This window comes from Dermacentor andersoni, unplaced genomic scaffold (genome assembly GCF_023375885.2).
Source record: "Dermacentor andersoni unplaced genomic scaffold, qqDerAnde1_hic_scaffold ctg00000039.1, whole genome shotgun sequence".
NCBI lineage: Eukaryota > Metazoa > Arthropoda > Arachnida > Ixodida > Ixodidae > Dermacentor > Dermacentor andersoni.
In genome coordinates this window covers 3,284,902-3,309,136 of record NW_027314752.1, presented here as the reverse complement: position 1 = coordinate 3,309,136, position 24,235 = coordinate 3,284,902, and the positions used below count along the sequence as shown (strand labels likewise).

Here is a 24,235-nt window from a genome sequence, read left to right as displayed (position 1 = left end):
CGACACCGCCGGATTTTCTCCATTTTATCTATTGTAGGGTCGCGAACCGACTTTGCCCAAAGACACGGCACTTCCTCCTGCTGCGATCTCAACAAGCGAGTATGCGTGTGACGCCATCGCCCTCGCCGACCATGCGCGCCAGCTTGCCCGTGCTCGACTGACGGCCTCACAAACCACTTAGCAGTGTCAGTACAACGCCCGCCATCGTAACGTACAGTTTTTGCCTGGTGCGCTCGTGCTCCTGTGGTCGCCCTTTCGTCACGTCGGATTTTCGGAGAAGCTCCTTTCGCGATACACAGGGCCCTACCGCGTGGTGCGCCAGGTGACGCCTGTGACGTACGAAATTGCTCCTGTGGGTTCAACCTCGTCTTCTTCTCTGGCATCTAGTGATGTCGTGCATGTCAGTAGGCTCAAGGCCTACCGTTTAGTCGCTCCAGGACGGCGCTTTTGCCGCCGGGGGTAGTGCTACGGAACAGTATTTGCGATGACAAAGAGGCGAGCAGGCTGAAGACGACGACGACGATTAGGGGCTAGCGCGGGCTGTTGCCTCTTGGCCAAGTCCGACGTATTGCCTTGTAAATATACTTGTACATAGCTTTTCGTCGGCGTGTTCCTACGTACTACGTAACAATATTCTTGGATTTCGCGAAAGCGTTCGATAAGGTGTCCCATGCTAAACTGTTGTTATAATTAAATGCTATCTTTAAAAACCCAAGCATAACGCTATGGTTTTCGTCCTATTTCTCCAATCGCAAGCAGTAGGTTCAAGTCAACACTAAGAAATCTACATTTACTAACGTTATTTCTGGAGTTCCCCAAGGTAGTGTCTTGGGCCCACTGCTGTTTTTTTTATTTTTATCAATGATTTACGTAAAGATATTACGGTCCCTATAAAGTTTTCGCAGACGATTGCGTAATTTATAATCCAGTTAAATCTCCTTCAGATCAATCAGAACTAAATTAAAACCTCCAGAAGATAAAGAACTGGTGCATTACTTGGCAGATGCATCTAAACGCGGCAAAATCCGTTGCAATGAGCGTTTCCAGGGGAAAAAAGCTTTCTAGAATGACCGTACTCCATAGGTGATCACGAGCTTGCCAGAGTCGAAACACAAATACCTGGGTTTATGGATGACTTCAGCTCTGTGATGGAATTGACATATCGACTCCGTTTGTGCTAAGGCCAACAAAGCGCTGTGGAGAGTTCGCAGAAATCTGCACAATGCCAGCCGAGAAATCAAATGTTTGGCTTACAAGGCACTCGTACGACCAATCATAGAGTACGCAAAGGTGATGTGGGATCCGTATACAAAAAGTAATTCCTGTAAGTTAGATAGAATATAAAGACTAGCTTCACGTTTCATATTTAACAAATACCAGCGATTGCACTCGCCAACTCAACCACTAGAACGAAGGACAGAGTACAAAAGGCTTAAATCACTCTTTCTAATAATTAAAGATCAAGTAAAAATTGACAGATCAAAGTACGTAGATATAAAAACCGGGGAAACATCAAGACACTGGAATAACGTGTACATTCCTCCTCCGAGACACCACAACGATTGCTTGAAGTACAGTTCTTTTCCGCGGGCAATCAATGAGTGGACCAGGCTGCTGAATTTCACTGTTTCATCTGAATGGGTACCTTGTTTCGTTAAAAAACTAAATGACTTAGTGTTTAAAGATGTTTAGTGTATTTTATGCATTGTTTGCTGTGGTTCAGCGTAAAGAACTTTGGCTATCCCTTGTCAATCACTGTTATATTTCTATAGTTGTTTATATAAGGAGTGCTTATTTTTGAGTATGTATGCTCCTGTCCACCCCTGCTATAGCCCAAATGAGGCTGACAGTATAATAATAATTAAAATGGAAAAAATATAGCATGCTGTCATTCAGGTACTCAGATACAAAGGAGAGACAATGAATTCTCATTTAACACAGGATTTTATTTGGTGCTCCGATGAAACACAGCGGAAAGCTAACTTCATCATCCTCATCATTATGATTATCAGCCACGTTGCGTCCACTGCAGGGCAAAGGCCTCCCCAATACTTCTCCAACTACCCCGGTCATGTACTAATTGTGGCCATGTCGTCCCTGCAAACTTCTTAATCTCATCCGCCCACCTAATCTTCTGCCGGCCCCTGCCACGCTTCCCGTCCCTTGGAATCCAGTCCGTAACCCTTAATGAGCATCGGTTATCTTCCCTCCTCATTACATGTCCTGCCCATGCCCATTTATTTTTCCTGATTTCAACTAAGATCTCATTAACTCGAGTTTGTTCTCTCACCCAATCTGCTCTTTTCTTATCCCTTAACGTTACACCTATCAATCTTCTTTCCATAGCTGGTTGCGTCGTCCTCACCTTAAATAGAACCCTTTTCGTAAGCCTCCAGGTTTCTGCCCCGTACGTGAGTACTAACTTATAAACAATCAATTGCTCTAAAACAGTACTCAATTGCAAAAAAAAAAGAAGTATGAATAGAATAAGATCAAAAGTATCTCCGGGATGAACCACGTAAACCAGAACCTAGAGCCAACAAATACACGAATTGGTCCAAATGAGCCAGTTATGTACCAAAAGAGAATCCTGGGGAAAAACACAGAGCTTAGAAAGTAGATAATTCAGACATCTGTAGTGTAATAATTATTACAACGAACATACATAGTTTATAGGGGCATGCAAACAGTAATTTTTGAGATCGGGATCAACAATGATTACTTTTCGAATATGAAAAGCGACAATATTACAAAGTAAACTGCTGATTTTACCGTCTTCATTCTATTGAAGTTTAACTGTATCTTTATGTTTTTCTCAGTTGTAAAGGCCTGACATGGGTCAATTTTCATAATTTCTTTAGCTCTATGTTTTATGACCTACTGAGAAAAGACCTAGAACAAATATGGGGACTTGAAAAAAGTGTTTCAGGGGCCGTATAAGACCACATCCAGACATTTGTGCTATCTGATGCATTAGAACACTAGGCAACATGATACACGTCCATAGCTCTTGAATTCAAACTCTAATTCAACATAGTTGTTGACTCACCCTAGAATCAAGGTTCTGTGCTCTCCACTTATGTCTGCTCAAACTACGAGACTGCACAAAGGATATGGAGCAGACAGTGCAACTGTATGGCCGGTCACCTGTATGAATGCGCTGGTGTACCTTCATTGCACTTTTACACGAGCTCGGAAGGCATAAAGGGCACTGATATGTTTTCACCTGTGTGGGTGTGCGTGTGTTCATTCAGGCGGTTCTTTCGTGAGAGGCTCTGAGAGCATGAAGTGTACTGATATGGTTTCTCGCCTGTGTGGCTGCACAGATGGGACTTGATGCTGGCCTTTTGTGAGACGCTCTTAAGGCATGAAGGGCACTGAAATGGCTTTTCACCTGTGTGGGTGTGCAGGTGGTCATTCAGGCGGAACTTTTGCGAGAAGGCCCGAGAGCATGAAGGGCACTGATAAGGTTTCTCGCCTGTGTGGGTGCGCAGGTGGGATTTCAGGACGGCCTTTTGTGAGAAGCTCCGAAGGCATGAAGGGCACTGAAATGGCTTCTCAGTTGTGTGGGCGCGCAGGTGTTCGTTCAGGCGGTACTTTCGCGAGAAGCTGTGAGAGCATGAAGGGCACTGATATGGCTTGCTACCTGTGTGGGTGCGCAGGTGGGATTTCATGCTGGCCTTTTGTGAGAAGCTCTGAGGGCATGAAGGGCATTGAAATGTTAGTATCCCCCGCCTTTTTCTAGAATTTTTTCTAGTTTTTTTTTAGTTTTCTTGGTTTTCTGCGTCTGTTTCCGTTGACTGCCGGCACGTTCGCTCATCGATGCGCAATGTCATTTTCCCCGATTGTATCACTCCCTTCCCCCATCACGTCTGCATTTCCCCTTGTATAAGGTATCCGTCTTTCGTCAATAAAATTCAGTTGACAGTCACCGCTTGTGTCTCGTCCTTGTTACTTCGTGAATGCATGTGTTCGCGCTGTTGCAATTTTTCTGTCAAGGCTCGCGTCAGCTCAGAGCTGGTTGGCAACAGTCGTTGGCTCCTCAGTGCAGGAGTACAACTCATCTTACAGCACCTGACAACCTATTTTGTCATTAGTGAGTATACAGCAAATAACTAGACCTCTTCGGCAGCGTTGGTGAACTCCTGCAGTGTAATTTCCATAAGCAAATGCTCGATGAGGTCAGTAGGTGAACTCTACAGATCAGGTTGCTAGAGCTGCAATCATTGCATGACGATGGCATTTCATATCTTGGATCGTGAAACTTGCGTGGCCCCAGACTGTGTTCTCAGTCAGGGCCTCCATGCATCCAGAGGCATGCTGACTGCAGAGATAAAGTCAATGTTGTAGTTTTGCCCCTGTCCACACATACCGCCACAAGAGAAAGTACACATGACCAATGGAGCTGCTTGAGTCCAGATAATCCCTTGGTCCATTGGCTGCAGGAGTGATGTTGCGCTTGGCAGCAAGAATTCCACTTGTATAGTTTTGAGGTCCTTGACATGGCTATGCGCAACGCAGTTGCCTATTGTTTTTAGAACTGTGTCCTTGGCACTCCAAATTCCTCCTCAGCTTCTGGATGCGCTCTTAGGATAGATGCTGCATTATCCACATTTTCTTGTTGCTTCATACAGCACTTGAACACGCGCTCTCTCAAAACAACTCAAATTCTTTGATTTACTGATAACAAGCATCGGAAACTTTTCAGTTTCCAGACTATTGTTGCCGAGGGGAAAGGTCAGCTGTTCCTTGCAAGGTGGCGAGGGTCCCTAGTGAACGCGAGGGGTTCTTCAGGTAGCAACTTATAAAACAAGCCGTGTTGGGCTGCTGAGCACGAGGTCGCGGGATCGAATGCCGGCCACGGCGGCCGCATTTCGGTGGGGGAGAAATGAGAAAACACCCGTGTACTTAGATTTAGGCGCACGTTAAAGAACCCCAGGTGGTGAAAATTTCCTGAGTCCTCCACTATGGCGTGCCTCATAATCAGAAAGTGGTTATGGCACGTAAAACTCCATAATTCATTCAATAAAACAATCCAGTTTTATCGCATTTAAATGTGTCTCCGGACGTGAACTGCTGGAGCAATGACTGTCGCCTATCACGACGATAACTTTCAGCAGCCGACTCATCTACAGCTATAGCTGCGCGCGCACTCTTTCGTTGCGGTGCGAGCAGAGCCAGGATTCTTAAACATTTTATGCTTATTCCATTGCTTTTCGCGTTCCACACATGGTCAGAGCGGTGCTTCGGCCGTCTTATCAAGGGGCTTTTGTTATCAATGTGATCAGTCAGCCTTGAGAGACGGATAATAAATGTGCCATAGAATTGCGAGGAACGAATAGCTGTGAAATTCAAAACATGCTTCTTGTGTACCATTGTGAAGGCGATAGGTTCTCTTCAGGTTTGCGACAGGCGTGCAGTTGCTTTCAATCAGCTTACTTGAAGGCGCTGCTTTATAATGTGGGTGAGAGCGCAGTTACATACAATTTTTCATATTTCGTGAGGTTTCTTTCCCAGGCGGAAAAAATTTAACAGAACCTGAAACATGAAATTTTGGTAGTTCTTGTACAATGACTCTATGGTGTGCGTGGCGGTACCACGGCAGTGCCCAAATATTCGGGGAGACACAAAAAAAATTGGGTGTCTGAAAAATTGGTCGGAGAACATATTATGCCACGAAAAAGAACATATTGGAATTTCACTTAGCGCTAGTAAATATTTTGCAAACCATTTTCCAATTCTTATGCTGCAACTGCATGCACCTGAATTACCAAGGAACGGTTGGGCCTTGGCCAGGTATCGGAAGATACCTTTGGTACATTCTTCTTTTTCTTGCCAAGTGTACTGTGAAACAAAATAAACGTTTCTTGTTTGTAGTTGTCAAAAATGGAGACAGCATTCTCATTTTTGGCATTACTGTGGCAAACATGTCAGCTTTGAAAACTTTGTGCAAGCACATATAAACACTGCACAGAGTGCAAAAATAACATGTCAGGGCTCGACTTTATAATTGTATTTGAAAATAATGTGATAAAATGGGCAGAACCGTAAAGCAGGAATGTTGTACTAGAAATGAAACTCGTTAAAACGGACGTTTGGGCGTGTTGGCAAGCCATGTTTGAAACAGAACAGTCCGTGTCGTTTCTCCCTCCTTGTCCCCGTCAAAACCACGCTGTTCTGTTTCAAATATGGCTTACCAACTCGCCCAGACGTCCCTTTTGAGGCGTGTTACACTGCATTCTGTGAATAGAAACAAAACAGTGCAACTGTTGATTTTCACTGGAAGCTTTGTTGTGCCATGGCTACACTTTTGAGAGTGAACTTGAAGACACTGTGGTGGAATTTGTTTCGTGAGCACCATGCATGAAATCTCTGATGACAGGAGATTATATTCATTGCAAAGGCAATTGATTTTCTCACCACTGTCTCATTTCGCAAAAGGAAAAGGCTTGACTTTCGCATCTGCGAAGGTGCATATGATTGTAGCACATTGCAACAAGAGTGCAGCACAAGAACAACTATCTACTCGGAAAAACTGGCGGTACAGGAGCAGTCCCGTCGGCCACTACAGTCTGCAAACACTGTGCAAAAAACCTGAAGCCGCTATCGACGGAAGAGGACCAAAACAAGTGTATGGCCAGCAGTCACCTCAAGATGCATACAGGTCGACTGAAGTGATTGCTGGCATGCACCTCAGATGCTCAATTCATGCTGCTGATTGCCTGACGACATTGTTGAGAGCTCAGTTTAGTGGAGGCAAGGATGTTTTGACAGCTTGAGAACGAAGAGTCGACTGGTTTTATTCAAGAGTAAACATAGGTTTTCCGTGTGGCTGTGGTGGAGTCCCTGTCGGGCAGCCACTCTGGTTACAAGAAACAGCAGGGGGCAATGACCTGCACAGAGAGGCACACTGGATTTCTGGAGCAAGGGGCACTGACACACACGGCGAGGCACTGCTTAGTGACGGATGGTCGCTACAAGGGCTCCCCTGTAGAATGCCGGAGGCTTAGGTGTGAATGGCTGAAGGAATGAAGAGTTAATGTTCAAGATAGGTGGGCTTTATCTAGTCGAATGACACTGTCTCTGCCGTGAATGTCAATATTCAAGGTTTTGTCTGAACATGAAACCACATGAAAGGGACCTTCACAGTAAGGAGTCAATGGTGGCTTGATAGAGTCGCGCCACAAACGGGCGCAACTTATTTCTTAAGAGTATTTCACAACTTATCTCTAAGGAGTATTTTGTGTACGCAGGAGTCTCTTGTAGGCATAGCAAATAAACAAATACTTCACGATTTAGCGATTACATCAAGGAACATCACATGGTCATAGTCACTGAAATAGTTGCTGCAATCTGATTACCAAAAATGTCTCTGCAACCTTCAACACACCTGGTCTAAACTATATTGTATTATATAACTAGAGAACTTGTTAGTTAATAATACTATAAAGGAGCCGCTATAGAGGCGAAGTCGCATATAAATTGGCGAAAATATCAAGCGATGCCAAGGAAACTGCGTAGTTCTCTTGTCTTTTCTGGTCGAGGAAATTTAATTCCACAATATGTGCCTACATAACTGGTACTCTACTTGATTGTGGAATGGTGACGTCAGTATCATGTGTCAGGTCATATCAATGTTTTCAATTGCTTCATTACATTGTTAAAACACAATGAAACAGTTTGTCACATTATGCTGAAACATGCTATGAGTTACCTCGGCAGCTCAACATATCCGAGCATACGGTAACGCTTGCGCAAAAGAATGTCATGCAGCATGCTGCACATCAGGGTTGCCAGATTGCTCCGACCACAGATAGCCAAACTGGCCTCCGCAGTAGCCAAAATGTAGACAAAAGCGGAACTTTTGGGTAGCCCAACAGTAGCCAAAAAGCTTTGTCTTTTTGTGAAGTCATTTCTTAAGCATATTGAATTACTTTCCGCAGCCCAGTGTTCTCCCTCCATTCTTGCGTCGAGGTCACCCGCGGCGCACCGTCAATGGGAGCTAAAAGCACCTGATGCTTAAAACGTAGGACGCCGAAAGCGTCATATTAGTTTTTCCACACATGATCACGCAAGACCTCTGCGCGCATTGTCACGGAGGCCATGCGGCACGGGAAACAGATGCTGCACAAGCGCAAGTGCAGAAACGCAGACATGCAGGCAAATTTATGATAAGGCAAATGCAGTCTTCATTGCCAGTGCACTGTTTTACTTTTCACGGAGCACCAAAAAATCACGAAAAGAACACAAGAATAGCACTGTGCAATAAACATGCTAAGCAATGGCATGCATTCAGGCGTTCAGTATTATTACTTACAGCTCATGATAATTTCGCTTAACATCGCACAATGCGCTATATGGAAAAAAAAAATTCAAGACAAGTCGAACACAATAAATGGCGGTTGGTACAAAATCTAGTAAGATACATAGACATAGAAAGTATGCTATGGTTGAGAATCACGAGCTAATTGACAAGTGGAACTGCTTGGTCCGTTCAAAATGTCAGAGCTGAAAGGGGACAAAAATTCTTCGCCCGGTTTAAAATCCTTGCAGCAGCCTCCATCCCTGATGATGGATATTGTTTTTTGGCGCAAGGGCCATAAATGGCCAAAGAGCGCCATGACATTTGGTGATGAATGGCAATGAGTATCGATGAATATGGCGGTAATCGAGTGGCTGTATATTGGCCTAAAAAATTCGCTGTAAATGGTGTAAAATATGCATCCATTAAAATAATGCAATGAAAACTGAGTCCTATGGTTGTAAAAGTACGTTGTGAAGGATTAGATACTAAGACATGTTAATTTATAGCAGCACCAGTGCCTCTGCGGAGCCCTTCAGCGTAAGGGCTGCGAGGCATGTGCTCTATAAGTGATTTCATTGCAGCTACAGCCTCTAGGCAGAGGCTGTGCTACAAATAGCCTGGCCAAATAATGTCTATGGTATTTGTTTCTTCTAAGAACTTGAGAACTAATTTAAAATTAAATAGAGGTTCATTGCCTAAAAAGAAGACTGGGTGTAAAGGTACATTATGATGGTATAAGAAAGGGAAGAACTTTTTTCTCTCCATTTCTAATAATGGGCACTGAACGAGAACATGAAGGACTGTAAGTCTACTGCCACACCTAGTGCATGTTGGAGGGTCAGTTCCAGTAAGAATATACGAATGAGTGCTATAGGTATGCCCAATTCTTAATCTACAGAGCAGTATCTTCCTGGTGTCTTGTTTTTTTCTCAGAGATCCAGTTGCCTATCTTTGGTTTGATTAGGTGCAGTTTGTTGGATACCTGAGTGTCCCATTGCCTTTGCCAATATTTCCGTAGCTTATATTGTAAGAAAGGCTTAAGATCTGTGTAGGGTACAGGTATATTGAGGTCTTCATCACAAAAAGCTACAGATGTAGCCCTTTCGTCAGCAGCTACGTTGCCCTCTAGGCCTCTATGGCCAGGCACCCAACAAAGAACAATTGTTTGGTGCGACATGTAGGCTGAGCATAGAAGGTTGTAGACTTGATTAAGGATAGGGTTGTTGTGTTTTCGTAGATTTGATATGCCATTAACAACGCTTAATGAATCTGTGAATATGACAGCCTTTATTATGCCTGTTTGTTTTATATGTTTCACAGCAGAGAGGATCGCGTATGCCTCCGCTGTGAAAATGCTGGTGTTTGGATTTAGTGCACCGGACGTTGAGAATGACGGTCCGAGAGCTGCATAGGCTACACCATAAGTAGACTTTGAAGCGTCTGTATAAAACTCCGCGCAGGAGCACTTCGCCTGGAGTTCGAGGAAATGTGAATGTATGTGTACCTCAGGCGCATGTTTTGTTAATGCGACGAAAAACATATCACATTGGATATTCTGCCATTCCCAAGGTGGTGCAATGTTAGTGGGAGTCATTAGGACTGTTTCTCGATGTTGAATAGCAGTTTCATGAGCCAGTTGTTCTAAGCGCACAGATAGAGGAGGTCGAACAGATGGACGGTTATGGTAAAGTCTTGCAGAAGATAAGTCATGTACAGTTGAATAACACGGATGTTCGTTATTTGATTTACATTTTAAAAAGTAGGAGAAGGTTAGATACGTTCTGCGCAGATGTAGCGACCATTCGTTCGCCTCCACATACAGACTTTCCACAGGACTTGTCCTAAATGCGCCTGTTGCCAGCCGTATGCCTAGATTGTGGACTGGGTCGAGAGTTCTGAGAGCACTATCCGATGCGGATTGGTACACCACAGCTCCATAGTCGAGGCGTGATCGTACAAGGCTCCTATATGGGCTCAGCAAGCACCTCCTGTCACTGCCCCAGTTTGTTCGAGAAAGTAGCTTCAGGAGGTTCATTGTCTTCAGACACTTCTCTTTGAGATATTTCAAGTGCGGAATAAAATTAAGTTTTGTGTCCAAGATAATACCTAAAAATTTGTGTTCAAGGCTGACCGAGAGTCGTTGTCCATTAAGATGAATAGTGGGTCCTGGTGATATGCCTCTCTTGTTTGAGAAGAGGACACATGTGCTTTTCTGAGGGTTAAATTTAAAACCATTTTCTTCTGACCACTTTGAGAGTTTGTTTAGGCCAAGCTGTAGCTGTTTCTCGCAGATGCTAAGATTGCATGATCTAAAAGCTATCTGTACATCGTCTACATAAACCGAGTAAAAGAGTGTGCGAGGTATGATGGTATGTAAGGAGTTCATTTTCACAATAAAGAGCGTACAGCTCAGCACTCCACCCTGCGGTACACCTGTATCTTGTGCGAATGATCGTGACTGCACATTGCCAACTCTAACACGAAACGTTCTGTCAGACAGGTAGTTCTCAATAATGGTCAGCAAGTTGCCACGTATACCCATTCCAGAAAGATCCCGAAGGATCCCGAAGCGCCACGTAGTGTCATACGCCTTTTCCATATCAAGGAATACAGATACGACAAGCTGTTTGTGGATAAAGGCTTCACGGATGTACATTTCCATGTGGACAAGCTGGTCTGTCGTCGACCTACCTTCCCTGAAACCGCATTGGTATGGGTCTAATATTTTGTTGGTTTCCAGATAGTGGAGCAAGCGTTTATTCACAGTCTTTTCAAAGAGTTTGCACAGGCAGCTTGTCAACGCTATCGGCCTATAACTGTTTGCCAAGGAGGGGTCCTTACCCTGTTTCAGAATGGGAATTATAATGGCCTCTTTCCAGACAGAGGGAATCTGGCCGGAAGACCATATACCATTGTAAAGGAAAAGAAGAGTTCTTTGTGTTTCAGATGGCAGGTGCTTTAACATTTCATATATTATGCGGTCAGAGCCTGGGGCAGATTTGTTGCAGCCGTTTAGTGCTGCTTGAAGCTCTGCTATGCCAAATGGTCTATTGAATACCTCACATTTTGCACTTTTTCGTACTAATTGCTGCCGTTCTATTCGTGTTTTGTGTGTATGAAATGTGTCAGAGTAGTGCGACGAAATGGATATGCGTTCAAAATGTGCGCCTAGAAAGTTCACCTGGTCTTCCATGCTATTTCCCTGTGTATTTACTAAAGGTAGCGAGTAAGGTTGCCGACCTTTTATTCTGTGCACTCTATTCTAGACCTTTGTCTCATCCGTTTAAGAGTTAATTCCTGATATATATTTTTGCCAACTCTCTCTTCTAGCTTGTCGGCGCGTTCTCCTTCCCTGAGATTTGACATGCTTGAAATTAACAAGGTTTTCTGCCGTCGGAGAATCGCGGAGCAGCCCCCATGCTTTGTTCTGCTTTTTACGCGCGTTACGACACTCCTCGTTCCACCACGGAACATGGCGCTTGTTAGATGACCCCTTTGTTTCTCGGATACATTTGGTAGCGGCATCTATCAGAAAAAAAGTGAAGTATTCAACCGCAGCTTCCAGGCTTAGAGCACAGATGTCAGCCCACGATATGAGAGTAATTTTTATGCGAAGCATATTACGAGAGCTCAACCCAGCTCCTCAGACGCGGCGGTGTCGCCTTCAATACCACGTGACACCGTGACGTCACGACAGAGGAGAAACGGGGCTCCAACTCGCGCCGTCGCACGCGGCGTCGCGGCGTTATGTAAGCAGCTGCGCTTGCCTCTGCTAGACACTCACGAGGTGAGATGCCTCCTGGAGACAGAGCTGCTCATTGGAATGAGAAGCGAAGGTTGCGGCGTGCTACAGAGACTGTTTCTAGGTGGCTTTGGCTCAACTCTTGCAAGATGGGCTGGGTGGGAATCGAACCAGGGTCTCCGGAGTGTGAGACGGAGACGCTACCACTGAGCCACGAATACGATGCTTCAAAGCGGTACAAAAGCGCCTCTATTGAATGCGGTGTTGCCTTAGAAACGAGCTGTTTCTAAGGCTCGGGCGTGCGTCGCTTGCTCAGGCGCACATTTCGTTGCCGCGCCGAACGCTGCGTTGCTCGACGCTCACCGCGTCCAATGCGGGGCGCGTAGTCGCTGCGCCGTAGCCCATTGTCTTACACCCTTTGGCGGGTCGACGGGAACGCTGTCGTGTTCCACTCTTGAAGGCGAAGCAGAGTAACGCATGAGTTGTTTCTTCGTCTAGCCGAACCAAATATAGCCAAGCAACAGCAGTTCACCAGGCTAAACAGTGGTTCAACAACTAAAATAAAGGATAGTATGCTTCGCATCCTGGGCTTAACCTTAGCTAAGCCACAGCCATTTTTGGAACTGTTCCCAGTTGGCTGAATCAGTTTTCCACCGAGGAAACTGTGGGAAACATTCATTCATCTTCGGTGTAGACAGAACTATCGGGAAATGGTCGCTCCCGTACGGATTTCTAATAACATTCCATTTAAGATCAGGTAAAAGGGTGGGAGATGCAATACTGAGGTCTATAGAGGAATAGGTTTTATGTGCAGTATTATAATATGTAAGTGCCTTACTATTCAAAAGACATGCACCAGAAGAAAAGAGAAACTGTTCAATCAGTCGACCTCGCACATCGCAATGAGAGTCACCCCATAGGTTGCTGTGTGCATTTAAATCTCCTAGAACCAAATAGGGTTGAGGTAATTGATCTATTAATGTGTGGAATTCATGTTTATGGAGCTGATAATGCGGGGGTATGTACAGAGAGCAGATGGTAATAAGATTGTTTAGAAGTATGGCTCGAACGGCCACTGCCTCTAGGGGCGTTTGTAGTTGTAGATGTTGGCACGCTATACCTTTGTCGAGTATAATTGCTACACCACCAGATGATGCGATGGCATCATCACGATCTTTACGAAAAATAACATAATGACTAAGAAAGTTAGTGTGTTTAGATTTAAGATGGTTTTCCTGTACACACATCACTTTTGGAGTGAGTTCGTAGAGAAGTTTTTGAACATCATCAAGGTTTCTGAGGAGACCTCTGACATTCCACTGCATAATTAGCGTGTCCATAATGAAGTTAATTTGGTGCTGTGTGTACGGAAATAGAAGTTATGCCTTAGATTACAGAGCTATTTCGAGGCCCTGTAACCGGGGTTTTGCTTTTTCTGAAGCGCTCGAGGGAGCCTCGCCGCTCCTTAGGCGCTTGTTGCGCCTTGAGGGTAGGTGTAGTGTCCATTGCCTCTAGTGAGGCGCCGGACACGTGCTCTTGCGAGCGAGAAGTTACCAGCGAGGGTCCCACCTTGGAGGGCAAGACCCCTGCGCCCACCAGCCTGGAGGTCGATGGGGCTCCCTGAGGGATTTGGCTGCGCCGGCTGTTGCCAGCGCTGGAAGGGGCCGGGGAGGCTGGGGCAGCCTCGGCTGCGCCCACCTTCGAGGTCGATGGCCCCGACTGCTGTGTTGGCGTAGCAGCGTCAGCTGCGGCCGCCGGGGGGGCGGATGGCGTCACTGCCGCCTCACTGGGTGTGGGTCGGACAGCCGCCGGAGACCGTTGTGGCGCTGCCCCCTGACGCGCCACTTCGGCAAAACTAGCCTTAGGAAGGTATGCAACCCGCCTGCGTGGCTCTTTGAATGATATGTTTTCTTTTACTTTGATAGTGACTATTTCTTTTTCTTTCTTCCAAGACGGGCATGACCGCGAGTATGCGGCATGCTCGCCATCACAGTTCACGCAGTGTGGAGCATTTTCGCACGTTTCAGAGGCATGGTCATGGGAACTACATTTTGCACATATCTGGTGGCCTCGGCAGTTCTGTGAGCTGTGGCCGAATCGCTGGCACTTAAAGCATCGTAGGGGATTTGGAATGTACGGTCTCACTCGGATTTTCACATACCCTGTCTCGATAGTGTCGGGTAGGTTGCTTGAGCCAAATGTAAGTATTAGGTGCATGGTATTGATTTCTTTTCCGTCACGTCTTATTTTAATTCTCTTAACATTGATCACGTTCTGATCATTCCAACCCTCTAGTAGTTCAGCTTCAGACAATTCTAGCAGATCAGCATCCGATACAACGCCACGGGTAGTATTCATGGTACGGTGTGGGGTCACTGTGAGTGGAACACCCCCAAAAGATACAAGTTTGGACAGTTTTTCATATTGTTTCTGATCGCGGAGCTCTAGGAGAAGATCACCGCTAGCCATTTTCGATGCTTTGTATCCGGGACCGAATACTTCCGTCAAACTATTCGAGACAACGAAAGGCGAGATCATTCTTACTGTCTTCTCAGGCTTATCAGAGTGGATGACATGAAAGCGGGGAAAGTTCTGTGTACGATTGCCAAAAAACTTAAAGACATCTTCGGTGCGCCCTCGTTTCTGAGGGCGATCAGGAAGTTTGGGGAAAGAAGTTTCCATGAAAATGTATAAAAATTCGGCAACAGCGCCGACCGCCCACCACGGAGCCCAACGAGGGAACGCGGCAGAGCTTGCATACAATTCTGCACGACGCCAGTCGTACGCCGCCACTATAACCAAATATGGTGTACCCAAGGTTGGATAGCCACACAGGGTTAACCCTTGCCACCAAGAAGAAGGAAGTAAATAGAAGAGAGAAGGAGACAGGAAAGGTGGAAAGTAAGGGAAAGACAAAGGTTGCAGGAAGAGAGAGACAGGAAAAGGCGACTGCCGATTTCCTCCTGGTGGGTCAGCCTGGAGGTGCCGTCTATGTGAAGCCGAGGCCGAAGAGGTGTGTTGCCTCCGCCGGGGGGCCTTAAAGGTCCAAACACCCAGCATCGGCTCAACCTCCAGGATCCCCTTTTCCCCAGACACGGCTAAGCCGCGCACGGCTACACGCGGGAGGGGCCAACCCTCGTGTGCTCGGGTCCGTGGTGTCGCAACACACCAAACGCCTGCTTGCGCAGACGCCCCTGCGGGGCAGCCTCCATCCCTGGCCAGGTCAAACTTCACATGCAGGAGCGCTACCAATGTCTCGTTCGACATTCTATTTCAAAGATCGGTTTTAATGAGCGAGGCCTAGCTGAACACTCGTTCAACGGCGGCATTTGATACGGGTAGCGATAGCAAAGACAGGAGGGGGGTTTGGAGTTGTTTAGGGAATGGATGGCTGTGGTGGCTGTGGCGCAACGGAAGAGGATATCTTCTACGTTGGCGTTGTAGCAGGCGCAATTTGGGCAGGAAGGATCCGAGCGAATTGCCACGTAGGCTCCATGCGGCAGGCAGAAAATTCGGCAAATTTCAGTTAGGTTCAGCCCGGTGTTCTCCCTCCTTTCAGGCGCCGAGGTCACCTGTGGCGCACCGTCAATAGGAGCTAAGAGCATCTCATGCTTAAAATGTAGAACGGCGAAAGCTCACACGTGGAGACAGCAACAGTCTATGTTCCCTGGCGCACGCGGGTAGCGTTAGTTCACGGATGGAGACGTGTTTCCTGAAGCCAGCTTTCTTCATTAAAATTATCAAAAGGCCACAGCCCTTGACTCTTTGACATGCATACGTGATCTCTAACATATCATTTGCAAATTTTGATCTTGTAGCAGACGCATTCAATTTCTTTAACCTGCTATCATCTGCGTTTTGATTCCAGCGTGCTTTTCAGTTGTGCTTAACTATTTTTACTTCTTTTTTTTATAGGAAAAAGATGCAGCCCAAAAATAGTCATATAGCCAAAAAGAAAATTCTAACGCAAACTCGGATAAAAAGTAGCCCAATTTGGCTATTATTAGCCCAATCTGGCAACCCTGCTGCATATATATGCATATTCCCAGTTCAGACTTTACGTAATAGATAGAAACCTACATGGCTGAACTGTGTGGATAGATAAATGTTATTGGGTTCACAAGTTACAATGAAACTTTGAAAAAACCTCCACTGAAATGGACATGTGTTGGCACAGGTGCCTCTTCTGTGGCTGTAATGTGCCAAAGCCTGACGCTGTGCATGTCACCGAAATGGCTGAGTGGATCTGGAGGTAATCCATAGGAGTGGAACTTGCCAGAAAGAAAGATATTGTCATGCATGTTTACCTATTATATGTCGATACATTGTTTCTGAATATAAATCTAAATTAGTGGTGCACAAAATTAGCTTTTTAGATTAAATGGAGTGCGGATGGAATAGCGTCGAAGCGAAACAAGTCGAACGTAGAATACGTCTCAAATAGTTTTCAAGATATCAAGAGCTATTATCAAATTATGTATAAAACAATGACACATCCGGCTGTTGATAACATTGGCAAGTTCCTGTCATTCCCCTGCACTTTTATGAAGCACTGTTTACTAAAAGCACAATTAGAGCATAAGGAACGAATGAGGAATTTTTTAGCACATAGCAAATAATCCCTGTATAGCTAGGAAAGTGTAGCTCCCTTAGCAATTTATACACCCTCTATTAATCACATTATCATATTTTAAGCCTATGCTATGGCCACGGGTATGAACGCGGTTGCACAGGTAATGCTTAAAGTGTTCGAAGGCTACTAGAAAATACTTGTGTTTATGAAGTAGCCAATCGAAGCAACAAATATTCACACTAACTTGATCAATTTAAAACACTTCTTGGATTTATTATCTTGAGAACATTTCCTGTGAACAATTTTGTTGGTAAGGAAATTCCTTCACAAGAGAGTGGAAAAACTGCAATTCGTAAAGAATTTTTTCAAATGTCAAAAAACATGATTGGCCCAATTTCTTGCCTTCTGCATACAAACGTATGATACAGTACAAGTCTCTTTGTATGCTTGATTCGAATGTAAATTTTATATAAATATTTCAACAGATTTATGTCACACCGGTGCTTACACAAATGCTGACACATTTCCTGAAATAAAATGTAGGAATGAATTAGGCATGAGGCACCTGACATTTGACTCAAGACGTAAATTCCTTGTGTATATTAGTTATAATAAGTGCCTTTTATGCTAATAATTTACTTCCAACTGCCGTCACTCAACTTCTCTTGCAGGCCCTGATAGAATAAAATCCTAACATCTCTATATTGCATGCTGTCTTTCAAGTATTAAAATAGCAAGAACAGACAATGAATACTCATTAAACAAATGGTTTTATTTTGTGCTCTGATAAAACAAACAGTGGAAAGCTAACTTATTGAACAATCAATTGCTCTTAAGAACCCAGTCGAAAAAAAGAAATACCAAACAGGCGTGAATACAGTAAGATCAAAAGAATGTCCAGCATGAACCACGCACGTAAACCGGAACCTAGATGCAACAAACACACGAATTGACCTAGAAGAACAAGTTCACATATACCAGAAGAGAATACTGGGATAAAATGGCACGCAAAGAGCTTAGAAAGCAGATCATTCAGATATCTGTAATGTAGGCTATAAAGTAGGCTAAAACGGCTTTGCGTGCACCAGTTTTCATTATTTCTTCTGCTCTATTCTTTCTGACATGCTGAGAAAAGATCTAGAGCAAATATGCTAATCTGTAAAAAGTGTTCCAGGTTTCCTTTAAAAGCACATCAAGACATTTGCGCTACATGGTGCAGAAGAACACTATGTAACACGCTACATGTTAGTAGATTTGTAATTTGGAGTCTAGTTCAACATAGTTGTTGGCCTACCCTACAATATCATAATGCTGTGCTCTCTTATGTCTGCGCAAGTGATCAGACCGTGTAAAAGACTTGGAGCAGATGGTGCAGCTGTATGGCCGGTCACCTGTGTGAATGCGCTGGTGTACCTTCATGGCACTCTTCAACGAGAACCTACGAGAGCATGAAGGGCACTGAAATGGCTTCTCGCCTGTATGGGTGTGCAGGTGTCTCGTAAGGTTGCTCTCTTGTGAGAACCTCCGAGAGCATGAAGGGCACTGATATGGCTTCTCGCCTGTGTGACTGTGCAGGTGCATTTTTAGGCGGCTCTCTCGTGAAAATCTCCGAGAGCATGAAGGGCACTGAAATGGCCTCTCGCCTGTGTGGGTGTGCAGGTGTTTCATAAGGTTGGCCTTTTCTGAGAAGCTCCGAGAGCATGAAGGGCACTGAAATGGCTTGTTTGTGTGGATGCGCAGGTGTCTCATAAGGTTGTTCTCTTGCGAGAAGCTCTGAGAGCATGAAGGACACTGATATGGCTTTTCACCTGTGTGGGTGCGCAGGTGTCTCGTAAGGGTGCACTTTCCTGAGAAGCTCCGAGAGCATGAAGGGCACTGATATGGCTTCTCCCCTGTGTGAGCGCGCAGGTGTCTCATAAGCTTGTCTTTTTCCGAGAAGCTCCGAGAGCATGAAGAGCAGTGATATGGCTTCTCGCCTGTGTGGGTGAGCAGGTGTTCCATAAGAATGGCCTTTCATGAGAAGCTCCGAGAGCATGAAGGGCTCTCAAATGGCTTCTCGCCAGTGTGGGTGCGCAGGTGAACTTTTAAGTTGGATCTGTTTGACAAGCTCCTATGGCATGAAGGGCACTGAAATGGCTTCTTGCCAGTATGGACGCTGGCATGCGCTTCCAGATGAAACGCTTCGTCAGCCTCATTGTCGCATAGGTGACGTCGGTGGAGGCATCCTTGGTTTGAGTTGTCACATGTTCCAGTTGACGGAGAAATAGAAGGCCTCGATGCTGCACAAATAAAACAAAAGTAAGTAAAGGTTATTATGAAATGCCAAAAAAAGAACACAGATGCTAAATTTAATGACGTTTTCTTTCTTTTATTTCTAAAATCTTGAGGGTGATTTCAAGTATGATGAAACAAAGGACTCCTAATGGCCCTTCTTTATTTAGCCAATATTTCTGCATCTGAATGCTTCATGACCCTGTTTGTGAAGACCAACAAAAGTTATTTTTTGGAAAGCCAAAAAATTACAAAGTGAATGAATGTGGGGTGTTTGAAGACTTTCGCAGGCTTCTGCGACCCTTGGAGAAAAGTTTAAAAATTATTTGACCCAGCTTGGTCTGTCATCCTCAATGAGCAAGTATGCCCTACTGAACAAAAGTCGAAGGTCGAGCAACGGGATGGTACCTTCTCATGCGATTTCACAGGTGGTTTCAAGGGGAGCTAGAGACTTTTTAATAGCAGGCAGAATTGTGGCAGCCTGACTTTCAACTTTAGATGTAGTAGTCATTGCATTTGTTAGAACACTTTCAACAACGGTCACAGAAACCACGAAAAAAGGCGGCACAGAATCAGTTTCGAATCATTTCCTTAATGTTTGCCCAGATGCTGCAGCAATGGCAGATTTTGCTTCTCTGCATTCAACTCGACAATTTATACCTTCATGGTGAACAGCAGATTCTGCCACTTTACCTAGACATCATGCAACAACGAAGAAAACACGCGTGAAGACAACATAATAATATGACCACAATAGCTGTGGAAGGGAGCATAGCAGTGCAGGCCTGGATAACTTTTTGTAGGGAAGTGCCGACCCGCGGCTTGCCTGTGTGGAATTAAAGTGAGCTACTTTGACCGTATCTATCTCACTGTGGCGGTAGAGCTGCGCAGATGGGCTAAACCATTTTTTTTTTTGGTGGTGTTGGAAGACCGCCGGCCACCGCGCATGAAGCGAACTTCTGGGGCATTCTTATGCTTCTTGAAATTCAGTACATCAGTAGTGGCCATATTTGTTCTATGTAACTATATCTTTTGCAATAATTTCTAGTTGTAACAGCGTTTTAAGAAATGGTTCGATATAAGGAATATTTCGATGTAAACATGTTTGACATTTAGACAGGTTTGACTTTACACATCACAGAGAGGTCAGATTCTTCATCCTTGCAAATATTGTGCCCCTTTGTAAAGAACACGTAGAAACACATTGGTCCCAAACGACTTCTAAACCTTCACTGAGGACAGAACCAAGAAGTATAAATGAATGCATTGGGGCGAGGAAAAGCATTAAAATATACAGACCACAACATTGTCATTTTTATTTTCGAGAACAGGGTTACATGCAATACTAAAGATGCTGTTTTTGTATGTGTATAGCCTGTGAGAATACATGTTCCTCGGATGTGCCTTTCTGCAGCAATTAATGATAGAAGAAAACCCTTTAAGAAAGGCCCCGCATTGTATTTGTAAACCTTAACCGGGATGTTACAAACTTGTTTTCTTCATCTGGGTTATACAGTACATAGCATAGATCTATGTTTCTTCGCTGGAACACAAACGAATGTCCAAGACTTAGTGTGTAAGTAAAATCTTACTGCATCATGGCTAATCGCTTGCCTGGTTTAAGCTGTTTCTTGCATCCGTCATCGCAACTACATTCTCCTTTCCCCTGCACCCAAGAGGGTGACTGCTGTCTCTTTGACTGAGTGCATGTCCCAGGTGTCAATTGAGGGGGCCTCAAGCTGCTCTCCTCTGCCGTTCATCATTGACAGCGTGCGCCTCCTTTCCTCTCTGTGGTTCGGCATCCACATAGCCGACATCTTCGTTGTCTTCGCACATCTTGTTAACGTCTTGATCCTTGCCGTTTTTCTTCCTGGGGAATACTCTGTATCCACATTGCACGCTAGTGCCGTGACTTTGATGTTGTTTCATATCTGCAATGATATTCCTTCCTTGCCTGTCTTGTCTTTGTTTGTTCGTCTTCTCTGTATCCCAGGCTTAGGTGTCGTTTTCTGGCTTGGTGAGCTTGAGTCTCTCGAGTTAGCTAATTCTAAAGGGTTTCACCAGCTCTTCCGACGTATTGTGGAATGTGTTGGTGCTGGCACGTGCCATATTGGAGCAGCTAGAAATGCATTTTATAGCAGTAAACCTGACGATCAGAGCAGGTTGTGAAAGCAATTGCAAACTATAATAATCAGTTTTTACAGTGGGCAAGCTACGAGAAAGCAGTGAGTGGTCACTCATTCATAAACTCAATCAAAACACTAAAAATAACCCACCCCTTCATCGGAGTGCTTACGATAGACAGTGACGAAGCGCTGGTGCCTAAGATGAGCCTAAAAACCACTTCAGTGGCTTAGAAAAGCATGGAAGCACTTAAGCATGCTACGACCAGACTTCGGAGAAGTTATGAGGACATTGAGCGCGATCTTGCCGCTATGAATGTATTAAGATGGACCACTCTGTGAATAACAATTATGCTAATAATGCAGCCAGCCTGAGATAGGCAAACTTTCTCTACCTCTCTAAATACAATTGGCTATTTTTATTGTTTCTTTTTTATTTTGCGTTCCCACAAGGCTTTCTTCTTCACATTATACAAGTCCTTTAAGTATCGGTAACTTTGATAAAACAAATGCTGTCTATACAAATAGTTGCTTGCATAGGTAGATTATCTACTCTGGCAAACAACCTTCAAACAAACAGAATGGCAAACAAAAATGCTGTCTTTTTTTATGTAATGACTTACGGTATGTATATGTTTACATTAAAAATTTGAGTGATGCTATTGAAGAAAACTAATTTTCTTTTATTCTTCAAAAACAGTTATGTTCCAAGATAAATATCAAATTCGACACCCAGTAGGATAATTTCACATTCATAGGTGGGGGTCTAAACAAAAAGCCACACCGATCCCCACAAACATCCCCACAATTGACACAGCTTAATATGGGGAAATGTCAGCTGATGGAGGGCAGTAGTGCAATTACCATAAGCTCTGCCAGAGTTCTAGGAAGGCGTGCTACAGGATGACCTACATCACATGCAGGATTTGTCTGTGTCGTGACTTTCACCTTTCAATGCTAAATTAGCATACTGAATCACCAACCAGAATTATGAATTTCTTGGAAGAACATCAGAATTATTGCACGGGAAGTCTGAAACTGGCAACTTTAATGGTAAAAATTATTTAACTGTTTTTATAGCACCAGCGGGATGAAAAATTTACTTAATTTTGCCCAGCGCTGGGCTTGAGTGATATACTGCATACTTGAAATACCATGATGATGAACACCAAGGAGGTGGTTCGCTTTTGCTTGTCTTGCAGCTCGATGCAAATCGCACAGTCGCAACATGTAGATACACCAGAACCTCGTTCATACGTTTTGGAAAAAACCACGAGAAAAAACATACTAACTGGGAAAATTACGATCCTAAGCAACTTAAAAAATTTGAGACAACTTTTGTTGACAACTATGTAATACAAAGCGTCGCGCTGAACATTGCGGCACGAGACGCTGATGCATTTTGTTGTTTTCCTTGTGCATGGTGTTTTCAGAGGGGGACAGGAAACCGAAACGAAATCTAGCTGGTGGGCGACGCCTGATGCCACCGAAGTGAAACGTGGTGGTCACATCACACCGCCTGCAGCAGGAAACGATGCCAGATTTGCAATATCGCCTACTAAAGGTGTATAGTTTGCTACCAATGGCACTACGCACCACGCGATTTAGACACATAGGTGAAGATGCTTATCGCAATAGGATCGGTGGTGACAGCTAAGAGTGTAGGGTGCAACAAACTAAGCGGAGATTTGAAGGGCACCAGAGAAAGAAACTGTGTGCGCCATCGTTGTGTTGCGAGACAGGCAGCTCTACACTGTTCTCGATCTCACCCGCCTCGCACCTTTTCTTGCTTACATGGAATCTTGCGGCCACAAAACATATGGACCCTTTTCAGAGCGATTCCATGGGCGCTGCCAAGTTTGATCACATGGTGGAACGTCCACTACTTGCCTCAGCTACCTCTGCATTTACAAAAAGTGTGTATGGCGCCAGTGCAGCTTAGCAAACCTCTGTTTCGGGAGATACCTTAGACGTTGACTGGATGGACGACACAAAGCTTTGGCGACAACTTCAGAGAACATGCAAACGAACTTTGGAAGTTGATTACGCCATGTCCAAATGGGGCGAGCAAAATATATTGTGCTTATTTCAACAGCAAGGCTCAATATGTATTCCAAGCTAGCCAAACTTTCTGCTGATGAATTGGATCAGGATTAGCATATTTTGCTTTTCGTTCTTTACTTGGCAAATATTTTTGAAACAGGGGCTTGTAAATTTCCTTGGTGGGGTTACTATCTGATTATTTCTGCCTAATAACTCGCAGGGGTGCTAAGTGCTGACAAATTTGTTGTTGCTACGTGCAAGGCTTGAAACGTAGCATTTCGTAGATTGTAATACCTTGTAGCAAAGATCACTAGTAACTCGCTTACTCTTGTGGACCGTCGTAAAACATTCAGCTTCGACATCCAGCTTCGGTGGGGTGGAAGGCATTCAAAATAGGCAACAATCCAAGGATAAAACAGTGGTACAATGCAGGCTCAATAGGGGAGGCTACACTTGGTCCACCGCAAAGTTATAACACAGCTGCTGGTATTTGCCATGCTCCTTTCGATGGAGCACAGGAACAGTGCTTAAGGATGAGCTTCACTTTTGAAAAACTCAAGGAACACTTGCGGTGCAGGATGGGTGCACATTTCTCATATTTTGTTAAAATGTAGCAGGATTCGGTGCAATTGGTGGGGTATTATCATCACTGTGTGGATACCCAAACTATGTAGCTTTTCTGCTCTTCTTTTTTTAGACCACTGCTTCGGCATCTCCAATAATCAAATGATGCTGTATCAAAATGATTACGCTGAAAACACACTGCAAGTGTTTAAAAAAGAGTGATGTCACTGTGGACAACAAAAAAAGAGTCCATAATGGTGCAGAAACATGAGAGTTCACGGATCCATCCTTTGTCTTTCCCATCGCAGAACGCCACATCATGGATTGTCGAAAGCACAAAGTTCCGCCTTTTCGTTAATGCACTCCTCGCACAAGACCAAATGCAAGAAAAGGAAATAAGAAACCGGTCCGGCAAATTTTTCATTGCAATCATTATCATCATCATCATCAGCCTGCCTGGTTACGCTCACTGAAGGGCAAAGGCCTCTCCCATACTTCTCCAACAACCCCGGTCATGTACTAATTGTGGCTATGTCGTCCCTGCTAACTTCTGAATCTCATCCGCCCACCTAACTTTCTGCCGCCCCCTGCTACGCTTCCCTTCTGTTGGAATC

General features: G+C 44.6%; 1 protein-coding gene across 1 annotated transcript; it reads right to left on the bottom strand.

Annotated features, from left to right (window-relative positions):
- Positions 1–3,182: 3,182 nt before the first annotated feature.
- On the bottom strand, positions 3,183–18,621 carry LOC140214362 (uncharacterized). Its single transcript, XM_072285735.1, has 2 exons — positions 17,966–18,621; positions 3,183–3,741 (listed from the first exon to the last, which is right to left on the bottom strand). The coding sequence occupies exons 1-2, from the start codon at positions 18,619–18,621 to the stop codon at positions 3,183–3,185; spliced, it is 1,215 nt and encodes a 404-aa protein (XP_072141836.1).
- Positions 18,622–24,235: the final 5,614 nt, after the last annotated feature.